The following is a 13,591-nucleotide window of genomic DNA, read 5'->3' as shown; positions in this document are numbered from 1 at the left end:
CACCACAATGTATTATAATACTACACACCACAATGTATTATAATACTACACACCACAATGTACTACACACCACAATGTATTATAATACTACACACCACAATGTATTATAATACTACACACCACAATGTACTATACTACTACACACCACAATGTATTATAATACTACACACCACAATGTATTATAATACTACACACCACAATGTATTATAATACTACACACCACAATGTATTATAATACTACACACCACAATGTATTATACTACTACACACCACAATGTATTACACTACTACACACCACAAATGTATTACACTACTACACACCACAATGTATTACACTACTACACACCACAATGTATTATAATACTACACACCACAATGTATTATACTACTACACACCACAATGTATTACACTACTACACACCACAATGTATTATAATACTACACACCACAATGTATTATAATACTACACACCACAATGTATTATAATACTACACACCACAATGTATTATAATACTACACACTACAATAACCATACCTTATGTTAAATCACTGTTTATGAAACACACTAAGTGTTAGTGGACTAGGCTGGGGTCAGCTGCTGGGTAGGACTGTGGGATCCCCCCCCCCCCCCTCACTCCCCCACCCCTCCCTGCTGTGGTCTGTAGTGTGGATCAGCCATAGTTAGTCCTGCTTACCCTTCTCACACTCACGCAACATGACTCAGGACAGGCAGGACACCTGTTGTGTTTCTGTTAAGACGAAGACACCCACACACATCCTGATAACCCGTCTCAGCCCTCTGGTAACCCGCCCTCTGATAACCCTCTGACAACCCGTCTCAGCCCTCTGACAACCCGTCTCAGCCCTCTGATAACCCGTCTCTGATAACCCTCTGGTAACCTGTCTCTGATAACCTGCCCTCTGATAACCCGTCTCTGATAACCCGTCTCTGATAACCTGCCCTCTGATAACCCGCCCTCTGATAACCCTCTGGTAACCCGTCTCTGATAACCTGCCCTCTGGTAACCCGTCTCTGATAACCAGTCGCTGATAACCTGCCCTCTGATAACCCGCCTTCTGATAACCTGCCCTCTGATAACCCTCTGATAACCCTCTGATAACCCTCTGGTAACCCGTCTCTGATAACCCGTCTCTGATAACCCGTCTCTGATAACCTGCCCTCTGATAACCCGTCTCTGATAACCCGTCTCTGCCACACAACATGGTTTAGCACTAGCGACTAGGACAGAGATAGAATAGACTAAAATAATGGACAGGTCATTGTTCCCATCTCAGCTGTTTCTATCTGATTTGATGAATGTTGTTTCCCGTTAGGTTAGTGGCACTTCTCTCTTCTCTCTTCCCGACTCATTTGAAGTCCTGATAAGGAGTCTAACCAGGAAAGCAAGAGAAAAACGAGTCACTCACCTGTCTGTCAATCCTCAGGTTAACTATCGAATCACAGTCCATCTCTGAAAACTGACTCTCTTGGTGTAACGAGTGTTAAATGGCTTGAAGGTTGTGACTAGTTGACGCTGTCCTGACTGACTGTGTGTACATTCCCCGCTAGGAAACAGTAAGCAATGTTATGTTGCTTCCTGCTTTGACTAACCTCACCAGAACCTCCCTTTACACACCCCACCCTCCCCACCCTCAAGGGTGAGTCCCAATTATCTCTCCTCCCTCCTGAAGTCTGCAGTCGTTTCCTACACCCCCCCCCCCCCCCCCCCCCCACACACACACACACACACACACACACACATTTAACAGCATTGGATTGGTGTAGACATGGGTTGGAGGGACTTTCAATATACCACTCATGTCTATTCAAATCCAGAGGGAAAGTGAGCAAGTGAACAACATTTTTGGGATGCACCCTTAGTGTGTCTACTAGTCCCTGTTCCCTCCTCCTCCTCCCCCCCCCCCCTCCCCCTGTTCCATCACCCACTGATTAGCCCGTAGGCCAGTAGTAGGTGTCAGCCCTTAATTTTGACCCTATCAGCTGAACCTATTGGAGGGGAACCCCCGTGGACCAGTCCCTAGGGAGAGGAGGGGCTTATGCAGCAGAGACATTAGGGGAAGGATACTGAGGAAAAGTAAGGAGGGAGTGAAGGAAAGAGAGAGAGGGAAAGGAAGGAGCAACGGGAGAGAGAGAGAGTACTGGGGTACTGAGAAAAACGAAGGACGAATAGAGGAGAGAGCCCCATCGGCCCTGGTCAAAAGTAGTGCACTATATAGGGAATATGGTGCCATTCGATACACAGACAATCCCATCCTCTAGGCAGGCCTGTTCAGAGTTCCTTCATCAGTCTATCTGCACTAATGCTGTGATGACGACACCTCCTTTCATCACACATTTAAAGTGCCTCTATTATTAGCTGAGGAAACAACATGACGGATCAGAGTTGGACAAGCCTGGTTTCTTAACATGTCTGTCTGTCCACCCACTGACTGGCTGTAGTTCACACTGGCCTGGTTCAACTCATGGGCCAAGTACTAGTCCAGGGGTCCTCAACTCTGACCCTACGAGGTCCAGAGCCTGCTGCCTTTCTGTTCTACCTGATCATTAAAATTGCACACACCTGAGATCCCAGGTTTAAATCAGTCCCTGATTAGAGGGGGACAATGACAACATGGTGGTACTGACTTACAGGTCCAGGGTTGAGTTTGAGGGCCCTAGACAGACAGGCCCTAGACAGACAGACACTAGACAGACAGGCCCCTAGACAGACAGGTCCTAGACAGACAGGCCCTAGACAGACAGGCCCTAGACAGACAGACAGACACTAAAGAGGAAGAAAAAGGGACAGAGAGAGAGAGAGATGTAACACTCTACATGCCAATACAGCCTTTATGAATGAAGACAGGGAAAGAGAGCTGGAGATAGAGAGACCGAGAACAACCTACATGTTGATTCACAGTTCATTATTGTTGGTTTCTAATGTCCCTCCGGGGCCACCATAGGGGAGGAGCTGCCATTCCATTTCCTCCAGACCGATTCAATCTGTCAATCACCACTTTGGTTTTCTTCCTGATAAGCTTCCTGTCGGATTGGGAGTAACTGAATAGCGTCCTCGATTTCCCCCTCAGAGTGTCTTCCCATTTATTTAGATTTGGAGCTCTCTCTCAACGTCCTGGAAGTCTGTCCTCTCCTCCATTTATCTGCCACACTTTGAAAACAGTATGGTGAAATCTCATGAGCGCTGGATTTCACCTGGGAAGTTTCCACATCAGCACCATGGAGGAGGAGAGGAGACATTTTTCAGACATTTCAGAGAGCCGTAGAATCAGGAGTCAGGAGAAACACACAATCTAACAGGTTTTACTTTGGTAACAGCGAAGGAAGGACAGATCACCTTGTCATTTTACACAACGAGCTCCTTACAGAAATGTATTCAGCGTACAATCATGTAACATGATGATAAATATCAGAGATTTTAAACTTAAATCAATCATTAAAACATATTGTACCAGTCAAAAGTTTGGACACAGCTACTCATTCAATGGATTTTCAAGAATGCCAAGAGTGTACAAAGTTGTCATCAAGGCAAAGGCTGGCTACTTTAAAGAATCGCAAATATAAAATATATTTTGATTTGTTTAACACTTTTTTGGTTGCTACATGATTCCATATGTGTTATTTCATAGTTTTGATGTCTTCACTATTATTCTACAATGTAGAAAATAGTACAAATAAAGAAAAACCCTTGAATGAGTAGGTCTGTCCAAACTATTAACTGGTACTGTAGTTACAATCAATACTTTTTGTAGCATAACTAAATGCCCAAATACACAATCAATATAATACCCTCCCTCTTACCACCCTGACTAGCAAGGGACCAGGGTACAGGTCTAATTATCGGGTTGTACTTTGTGTGCATGAGTGGGTTTGACATATGGAAATGGATCGGTCTATTGGAAAATGACTGCAGTGTACAGTCCAGGTTGGGGGCTAATTAGTCCTGGCCTATCAATATTGGCTGGGGTGTGAGAAAGACAGACTTATTGTGAATAGATATCTTGAAAACAGTGTTTTAAAATCAAATCAATATCTGCATGATCCCACTTGTAACAAAGAAAGGAAAGCACTTGAGAAGTGGATCCCCCCCCTCCCTCCCTCCGCAAAGCACTTGAGAAGTGGATCCCCCCCTCCCTCCACAAAGCACTTGAGAAGTGGATCCCCCCCTTCCCTCCACAAAGCACTTGAGAAGTGGATCCCCCCTCCCTCCACAAAGCACTTGAGAAGTGGATCCCCCCCTCCCTCCACAAAGCACTTGAGAAGTGGACCCCCCCACCCACCTCCACAAAGCACTTGAGAAGTGGACCCCCCCCTCCCTCCACAAAGCACTTGAGAAGTGGACCCCCCCACCCACCTCCACAAAGCACTTGAGAAGTGGACCCCCCCCTCCCTCCTCCACAAAGCACTTTAGAAGTGGATTCCCCCCCCTCCCTCCACAAAGCACTTGAGAAGTGGATCCCCCCCCCCCCTCCACAAAGCACTTGAGAAGTGGACCCCCCCACCCACCTCCACAAAGCACTTGAGAAGTGGACCCCCCCCTCCCTCCTCCACAAAGCACTTTAGAAGTGGATTCCCCCCCCTCCCTCCACAAAGCACTTGAGAAGTGGATCCCCCCCCCCTCCACAAAGCACTTGAGAAGTGGATCCCCCCCCCCCTCCACAAAGCACTTGAGAAGTGGATCCCCCCCCCCCCTCCACAAAGCACTTTAGAAGTGGATTCCCCCCCCTCCCTCCACAAAGCACTTGAGAAGTGGATCCCCCCCCCCTCCACAAAGCACTTTAGAAGTGGATTCCCCCCCCTCCCTCCACAAAGCACTTGAGAAGTGGATCCCCCCCCCCTCCACAAAGCACTTTAGAAGTGGATTCCCCCCCCTCCCTCCACAAAGCACTTGAGAAGTGGATCCCCCCCCCCCTCCACAAAGCACTTTAGAAGTGGATTCCCCCCCCTCCCTCCACAAAGCACTTGAGAAGTGGATCCCCCCCCCCTCCACAAAGCACTTTAGAAGTGGATTCCCCCCCCTCCCTCCACAAAGCACTTGAGAAGTGGATCCCCCCCCCCCCCTCCACAAAGCACTTTAGAAGTGGATTCCCCCCCCTCCCTCCACAAAGCACTTGAGAAGTGGATCCCCCCCCCCCCCCCTCCATAAAGCACTTGAGAAGTGGATCGCCCCCCTCCCTCCACAAAGCACTTGAGAAGTGGATCCCCCCCCCCCCTCCATAAAGCACTTGAGAAGTGGATCGCCCCCTCCCTCCACAAAGTAAACTAGTCCCTGACCGCTCCTGTAGATGACAGTGGAAAACACATTTCCAAACTGTAAAATTCCTAAGTCACTTTGTCCACATCCCAAGGACAGACTGACTGGGTAGAAGTACAACTCTGTAAAGAGGTCCCAAATGGCACTCTACTCCCTCTATGGTGCAGTAGGGCTCTGGTCAAAAGTGCACTATATAGGGAACAGGGTGAATGTTTGGAGGCAGCCATTTTCTCTTAAAATAGTGAAATAAAGTAGAGTGAAGCTGCCCGGAGATGCTGATCTTGGGTCAGTTTAGCATTTCCCCCACTAATGGTTAAGGTTAGGATTGGGGAAGGGGAAGCTGATTCTAGATCTGTTCCTAGAGGAAACTTCACCCAGAGACACATGTTTGAAGAAGACATTCATTTATTTCCAATTCAGTTGTGGTCCAGAGACGGTTCAATCATTACACAAGAAACAAGTTATGAAGTGGGCTTTCCGGTCACTCAGAATGTTTGACTCGTAGAAAAAAGAATAGAGAGGTTTTCAAAACCAAAAGAACAACAATGACGGGACTCCAGATTTCCACGGATTTAAAAATAATTGATACATGCCAGATTGTGTAAATTAAAACACTTCCTGTTTCAGTGGTACAGGTCATTGCAACATTGTGTTCTTAAAATGTGTTTTTAAAATTTCCTTGTATGACAACGGCATAGAAAAATAGACAAACTATTCTATTATCTCTCTCTCTCTCTTAACATAAAATAGTTTCTTAAACACTTTGCTTGATACATATAAACCGTCTACCAAACTAGTCTGGCACGTGTGAGCACAGAAGATTCTGAAAGAACCGTGTCGTTGTACATTTTGAGTTTCAGACATCTGGAAATAAAGACAATGGCATGATGAAAATAAATGCCAGGTTCTACAGTAAGGTGTGATTCCTCCTCCGGGTGAACGTTTACCTCAACAGAGACTCACTTCTGTGAGGTAGCTCAGCTCAGCTCAAGCTTAAGGGTTTGAAATATTGTCTATTTTAAAAAACAGGACTTCCCACTTAATAAAAAGTGTTAAAATAAACTCATCCAACTTCAAGTGAATTAAACATTGTCAAATGCCTGGAGAACCATTTTAGTTAAGAGAGGTATCGTTTAAACCAAGTTCAGTCATTCCAAAACATATATAACTGTTTGATAGCTTTTACTACAATATCCCATTCAACATTTCAATTATTTTATTTTTTACGATAAAAACATCTTAAAAATGGCCAAAATCAAATGTCCTTGTAATCTGAATCCACAGGTTACATCCACAGCGCTCACATTAGGAAGACGAATTTAGCTAGATCAGCAAATAGATTATAAAATGATTGTGCGGGTTTGGGCATGATCCCCGGGACTCACTCATTAGGCACCTGATGGAAGAAAACAGACAAAACAGGGAGAGGGTCTCCCTGGACTTGTCCCAGAAGAAATGATTATTTTCAACTTCCTGTTGCAAAGCGTTTTGAAACATGTTTCTATTGGGTGCCTCATTCAACAGGACCCTGAAACATGTTTCTATTGGGTGCCTCATTCAACAGGACCCTGAAACATGTTTCTATTGGGTGCCTCATTCAACAGGACCCTGAAACATGTTTCTATTGGGTGCCTCATTCAACAGGACCCTGAAACATGTTTCTATTGGGTGCCTCATTCAACAGGACCCTGAAACATGTTTCTATTGGGTGCCTCATTCAACAGGACCCTGAAACATGTTTCTATTGGGTGCCTCATTCAACAGGACCCTGAAACATGTTTCTATTGGGTGCCTCATTCAACAGGGCCCTGAAACATGTTTCTATTGGGTGCCTCATTCAACAGGGCCCTGAAACATGTTTCTATTGGGTGCCTCATTCAACAGGACCCTGAAACATGTTTCTATTGGGTGCCTCATTCAACAGGACCCTGAAACATGTTTCTATTGGGTGCCTCATTCAACAGGACCCTGAAACATGTTTCTATTGGGTGCCTCATTCAACAGGACCCTGAAACATGTTTCTATTGGGTGCCTCATTCAACAGGACCCTGAAACATGTTTCTATTGGGTGCCTCATTCAACAGGACCCTGAAACATGTTTCTATTGGGTGCCTCATTCAACAGGACCCTGAAACATGTTTCTATTGGGTGCCTCATTCAACAGGACCCTGAAACATGTTTCTATTGGGTGCCTCATTCAACAGGACCCTGAAACATGTTTCTATTGGGTGCCTCATTCAACAGGACCCTGAAACATGTTTCTATTGGGTGCCTCATTCAACAGGACCCTGAAACATGTTTCTATTGGGTGCCTCATTCAACAGGACCCTGAAACATGTTTCTATTGGGTGCCTCATTCAACAGGACCCTGAAACATGTTTCTATTGGGTGCCTCATTCAACAGGACCCTGAAACATGTTTCTATTGGGTGCCTCATTCAACAGGACCCTGGCCTCAGAACTTGTTCGTGGTGGCTTCCGTGGAGAAGCGGTGGGCGTAGGACTCATAGATGGTATCCAGGAAGGAACTGTCGTTCTGAAAGAGAGAGAAGAGCCAATTAGAGAGTTAGAGAGAGAGTGAGAGTTAGAGAGAGAGAGAGACAGAGAGAGAGACAGAGAGAGAGACAGAGAGAGAGACAGAGAGAGAGACAGAGAGAGAGACAGAGAGAGAGACAGAGAGAGAGACAGAGAGAGAGACAGAGAGAGAGACAGAGAGAGAGACAGAGAGAGAGAGAGACAGAGAGAGAGACAGAGAGAGAGACAGAGAGAGGAAGGGAGAGGAGTAGAGAGGAGAGAGAGACAGAGAGAGGAAGGGAGAGGAGTAGAGAGGAAAGAGAGAGAGAGAGAGATAGAGTACTCTGATCAGGAGTGTGGAATACAAACAAAAGAGTATTTGGACAGGTTGAGAATGTGTCTGTCTGCGCTGGTCTGAAACAGCTCTCTTTAGCAGGACATTTTCTGTCTGTCTGCGCTGGTCTGAAACAGCTCTCTTTAGCAGGACAGTGTCTGTCTGCGCTGGTCTGAAACAGCTCTCTTTAGCAGGACAGTGTCTGTCTGCGCTGGTCTGAAACAGCTCTCTTTAGCAGGACAGTGTCTGTCTGCGCTGGTCTGAAACAGCTCTCTTTAGCAGGACAGTGTCTGTCTGCGCTGGTCTGAAACAGCTCTCTTTAGCAGGACAGTGTCTGTCTGCGCTGGTCTGAAACAGCTCTCTTTAGCAGGACAGTGTCTGTCTGCGCTGGTCTGAAACAGCTCTCTTTAGCAGGACAGTGTCTGTCTGCGCTGGTCTGAAACAGCTCTCTTTAGCAGGACAGTGTCTGTCTGCGCTGGTCTGAAACAGCTCTCTTTAGCAGGACAGTGTCTGTCTGCGCTGGTCTGAAAAACCTCTCTTTAGCAGGACAGTGTCTGTCTGTGCTGGTCTGAAACAGCTCTCTTTAGCAGGACAGTCTGTCTGCGCTGGTCTGAAACAGCTCTCTTTAGCAGGACAGTGTCTGTCTGCGCTGGTCTAAAACAGCTCTCTTTAGCAGGACAGTGTCTGTCTGCGCTGGTCTAAAACAGCTCTCTTTAGCAGGACAGTGTGTCTGCGCTGGTCTAAAACAGCTCTCTTTAGCAGGACATTGTCTGTCTGTCTGCGCTGGTCTGAAACAGCTCTCTTTAGCAGGACATTGTCTGTCTGTCTGTGCTGGTCTAAAACAGCTCTCTTTAGCAGGACAGTGTCTGTCTGCGCTGGTCTGAAACAGCTGTCTTTAGCAGGACAGTGTCTGTCTGTCTGCACTTCGATGAATAACCTCAAGGTCCTTTGGTAAGACTGTCTGGCTGAACAAAGACTGAACATAAACATTGTGTCTCTGATGGTGTCCTGAGCAGAAAGACAGTGAATATAAACATAAAGGCAGGAACAGGACAAACCGTTTGGCTGTGTGAGACCAGCTGCTTCTTCAAGGAGGGGAGAGTTTGACGCCTGCAGAATTGCTAGTCTTGTTATGTAAATACATTGAAGAGAAATAGAAACGCAACACGTAAAGTCTTGGTCCCATGTTTCATGTTTCATGAGCTGAAATAAAAGATCCCAGAAATGTTCCAAACGGAACAAAAAGCTTATTTCTAAAAAATGTTGTGTACAGATTTCTTTACAAGTGCACCCACCGCCAACAGGGCTTCTGAATCAAGTGCACCCACCCCCAACATGGCTTCTGAATCAAGTGCACCCACCGCCAACATGGCTTCTGAATCGAGTGCACCCACCGCCAACAGGGCTTCTGAATCAAGTGCACCCACCGCCAACAGGGCTTCTGAATCAACTGCACCCACCGCCAACAGGGCTTCTGAATCAAGTGCACCCACCGCCAACAGGGCTTCTGAATCAACTGCACCCACCGCCAACAGGGCTTCTGAATCAAGTGCACCCACCGCCAACAGGGCTTCTGAATCAAGTGCACCCACCGCCAACAGGGCTTCTGAATCAAGTGCACCCACCGCCAACAGGGCTTCTGAATCAAGTGCACCCACCGCCAACATGGCTTCTGAATCAAGTGCACCCACCGCCAACATGGCTTCTGAATCAAGTGCACCCATCGCCAACAGGGCTTCTGAATCAAGTGCACCCACCGCCAACAGGGCTTCTGAATCAAGTGCACCCATCGCCAACAAAAATTAAAAAATTCAATAAGTGCAAGCCTTCATCGTTGTCTTTCCTCCAGAAAGGTCAGGAATGACTCGACTAGTAATGCCTTGCAGACCAACCAGGTGATCTGGATCGACCGCTTGGTGACCACTGCCTTATATGAACTGTGAACACGTACAAGCATTGAAATTGTTGCGCGATGCTATTGTATTTTTGTTCCGTGTGACTTTGTTCCTGTAAAAACAGCCTGGCTCCTCCTCTCTCCTACCTGTATGAGGTGCAGCAGGGTGGCCTGGAGCTGGCTTTTAGAGAGGCCCCTGGGTTGGGGGTCGTCCGGGGCCTGTGGGGCCAGGAGGGCTGAGGGAGGATGAGAGCCAGGGGGGCAGTGGGTGTCCCCAGAGGCTTTGGCCTGGGGGCGCTTGGCCTGGGAGAAGACACTGGGGGACAGGAGCAGGGTAGGTGCCACCGTGGCTGGGATACGCTGGGGGGAGATCACCTGGAGACAGAGAGGAGATGGTTAGAGACAGAGACCTTACTTCCACAAACACAGATCCCTCCCTGTGCAAAACCACTCCAGCACTTTGTTACAGTCCATTGAGTCAGATATATATATATATATCCTTTTACCTGGAACTTCTGAGCAGCGGTGCCTGCAGAGTTCTTGTCAGCCAAACTGTCCAGAGACCTGGCTGTAGAATGAGCCGACTGCTGGCCGTGCTGCCCCATGGCTGGGGGGGCTGAGGGGGCAAGAGGGGCTGGCTCGTGGAAGCGAGGAGCCAGGTTAGAGGAAGGCCTAGTGGGCTCCGGGACCAGACTCTGCTCCTGTTGAACCAGCTGCAGCCTCTGGAGCAGCTCATGGGGGGAGACGACACCAGTTAGCTGCCCCGGCTGGGGGTGACCTGGCAGGGGTTGGAGGTATAAGGGCTGGGGGTGCTGGAAGGGGTGGAAAGGGTGACATGGCTGTGACTGAGGATGACCAGGCTGGGGTTGGTGGGGAGGTTGAGACTGGGAGGGATGTGAGGGCAACATGGGGACCAGCATCTGGGGGGGCTTGGTGGGGCTGAAGTACAACGGCTGGGCCTGGTGAGGAGGGAGGTGATGGTGTTGAGAACCAGGGAAGCCCAAAGCATCCACCAGGAGAGGCTGAGGACGGGCAGACTGGAGACCAGGGATGAGAGGAGGAGGACGAGGACGACAGGGAGCAGAGGTGGTCATTGAAGGGGTGGTGGAAGTGGGCTGGTTCTGGAACAGTCTCTGGATGGGGTCTTGTCTGGCCTGGGTCTGATGGTGGAGGACAGAGGGGGCTCCGTTCTCACGCAGTCTGTTCTCGGGTGACTCGGAGACGAGGTGGAGCTGCTCCATAGGACCTCCTCTCTGGAGCTGCTTCTGAGGCTGGGAGGAGGAGGCGGAGGAGGCGGCATCCTTCATGAGCTTCTGGAAGGCAGGGCAGTGCTGCGGGGGGCTGCTACCTGAGATCAGACCCCCTTCCTGGGCCTGGAGACGGAGCTGGGCCTGGACTGGGTCGTCGTAGGACAAGGAGCGGGCCACCGCCGGGCGGACACCTCCAGGCTCCCCCTGGGGCCCTGGACCTCCTGACCCAGCCATGGGAGAGACCAGCTCTGCTCTGGGCTGCTGGACACCAAACAGAGTGGCCAGAGAGAGAGGCCTGGGCTCTCCTCGACTATCCTAGGAGAGGAAAAGGGTGATGGAGAGAGAGAGAGGGGGAGAGATCGGTGGTGTGAGACAGAAAGGAGAGAACATAAGGAAAACAAACAGTAGAAACAAACAGTAGAGCCTAACTGTGAAACCAGGTCAACACTGTGTTAGACATCAGCAATTTGACCATGAAAAAAACAACAACTACTAATTCACAGGGTGGATAAACCACATTTAAAATCGACTTATTTCCATTGGTGTTGAATAAGGTGAAAGGCTCTGTGTACCTGAACAGGCCTCTCCTGTAGCCCAGGCTGGGGATATCTCTCCATAGGTTTGACAGGGATAGGTTTGATCAGGCTGGGGTTGGCATTAAGGACACTACACCCTCCTATCTCTTTAGGCTCTGGTTGACCACCCTGAGAGGAGAGAGAGAGAGAGAGAGAGACAATAACAGGATGTTGATGTCCGTTCATTTAACCCATTTTCATACATGGCGCGTTCAGGAATACATTAGTATAGTACATTATGATACAGCTGCAGACATCTTATTTCCTCAGAAATACATTAATCACAAGGCTGCAGGCTTGTTATATGCTTTAGTGCCCCCTGGTGGTAGAGGTGTGTTAGTACCTTGTCATAGTGGTAACATGTGGGGTAGACCTTACTGTAAAACGCTAACTTTTACAAGCCTTCTTAACTGCATTGTTGGTTAAGAAAATATTTACTAAATAAACTTAAGTAAAACAATTTTTTTAAGTAACAAAATAATGAGGCTATATACAGGGGGTACCGGTACTGAGTCAATGTGGAGGCTATATACAGGGGGTACCGGCCTTAATGGACGCCAGGGAACAGTGGGTTAACTGCCTTGTTCAGGGGAACAGTGGGTTAACTGCCTTGTTCAGGGGAACAGTGGGTTAACTGCCTTGTTCAGGGGAACAGTGGGTTAACTGCCTTGTTCAGGGGAACAGTGGGTTAACTGCCTTGTTCAGGGGAACAGTGGGTTAACTGCCTTGTTCAGGGGAACAGTGGGTTAACTGCCTTGTTCAGGGGAACAGTGGGTTAACTGCCTTGTTCAGGGGAACAGTGGGTTAACTGCCTTGTTCAGGGGAACAGTGGGTTAACTGCCTTGTTCAGGGGAACAGTGGGTTAACTGCCTTGTTCAGGGGAACAGTGGGTTAACTGCCTTGTTCAGGGGCAGAACGACAGATATAGGGCGGGGGTGAATCAAATAGTCCGGATGGCCATTTTATCATTAGTCCAGCAGTCTTATGGCTTAGGGGAAAAAGCTGTTAAGGAACCAAGGAACGTGAAACTCTCAGGCCTACCACCGTTGGGTCGTCAGCGTTGATGGTGTTGGAGTCGTGTTTGGCCACGCAGTCGTAGGTGAACAGGGAGTACAGGAGGGGACTGAGCACGCTCCTCTGAGGGGCCCCGTGTTGAGGATCAGCGTAGGCAGATGTGTTGTTACCTACCCTCACCACCTGGGGGCGGACCGTCAGGAAGTCCAGGATCCCGTTGCAGAGGGAGGTGTTTAGTCCCAGGGTCCTTAGCTTATTGATGAGCTTTGAGGGGACTATGGTGTTGAACGCTGAGCTGTGGTCAATGAACAGCATTCCCACATAGGGGTTCCTTTTGTCCAGGTGGGAAAGAACAGTGTGGAGTGGGTCTAGGGTTTCTGGGATGATGGTGTTGATGTGAGCCATGACCAGCCTTTCAAAGCACTTCATGCCTACTGACATGAGTGCTACGGGGCGGTAATCATTTAGGCAGGTTACCTTCGCTTTCTTGGGCACAGGAACTATGGTGGTCTGTTTGAAACTTGTAGGTATTACAGACTCAGTCAGGGAGAAGTTGAAAATGTGCCAGTTGGTCCACGCATGCGCCGAGTCCACGTCCTGGTAACCCGTCTGGCCCCGCGGACTGTTTAAAGGTCTTGCTCACATCGGCTACGGAGTGCGGTCTTCGCACCAGCAACTGTTTGTAGACGGCGATGAGAACGCTCTTGGTAGACAGTGTGGTCTACAGCTTCTCATGAG

The 13,591-nt window shown here is 48.5% G+C and overlaps 1 protein-coding gene across 2 annotated transcripts in view; it reads right to left on the bottom strand.

Annotated features, from left to right (window-relative positions):
- Nucleotides 1–5,660: 5,660 nt before the first annotated feature.
- The window catches only part of LOC110516566 (mRNA-decapping enzyme 1B), a 29,177-nt gene continuing 21,246 nt past the window's right edge, over nt 5,661–13,591 (bottom strand). For both annotated transcript variants that reach the window (XM_090214996.1, XM_090214997.1), the window contains exons 6-9: nt 11,837–11,968; nt 10,521–11,579; nt 10,162–10,389; nt 5,661–7,808 (exon numbers count right to left, since the gene is read on the bottom strand). In XM_090214996.1, coding sequence (XP_090071122.1) covers nt 7,728–7,808; nt 10,162–10,389; nt 10,521–11,579; nt 11,837–11,968 — 1,500 coding nt within the window. In that variant the 3' untranslated portion in view covers nt 5,661–7,727. The remainder of the gene's footprint in view (nt 7,809–10,161; nt 10,390–10,520; nt 11,580–11,836; nt 11,969–13,591) is intronic.

The sequence above is a fragment of the Oncorhynchus mykiss genome, chromosome 21 (genome assembly GCF_057628025.1).
Source record: "Oncorhynchus mykiss isolate SJ-2025 chromosome 21, ASM5762802v1, whole genome shotgun sequence".
NCBI classification, from domain to species: domain Eukaryota; kingdom Metazoa; phylum Chordata; class Actinopteri; order Salmoniformes; family Salmonidae; genus Oncorhynchus; species Oncorhynchus mykiss.
This window is presented reverse-complemented; position numbering and strand designations above follow the sequence as displayed.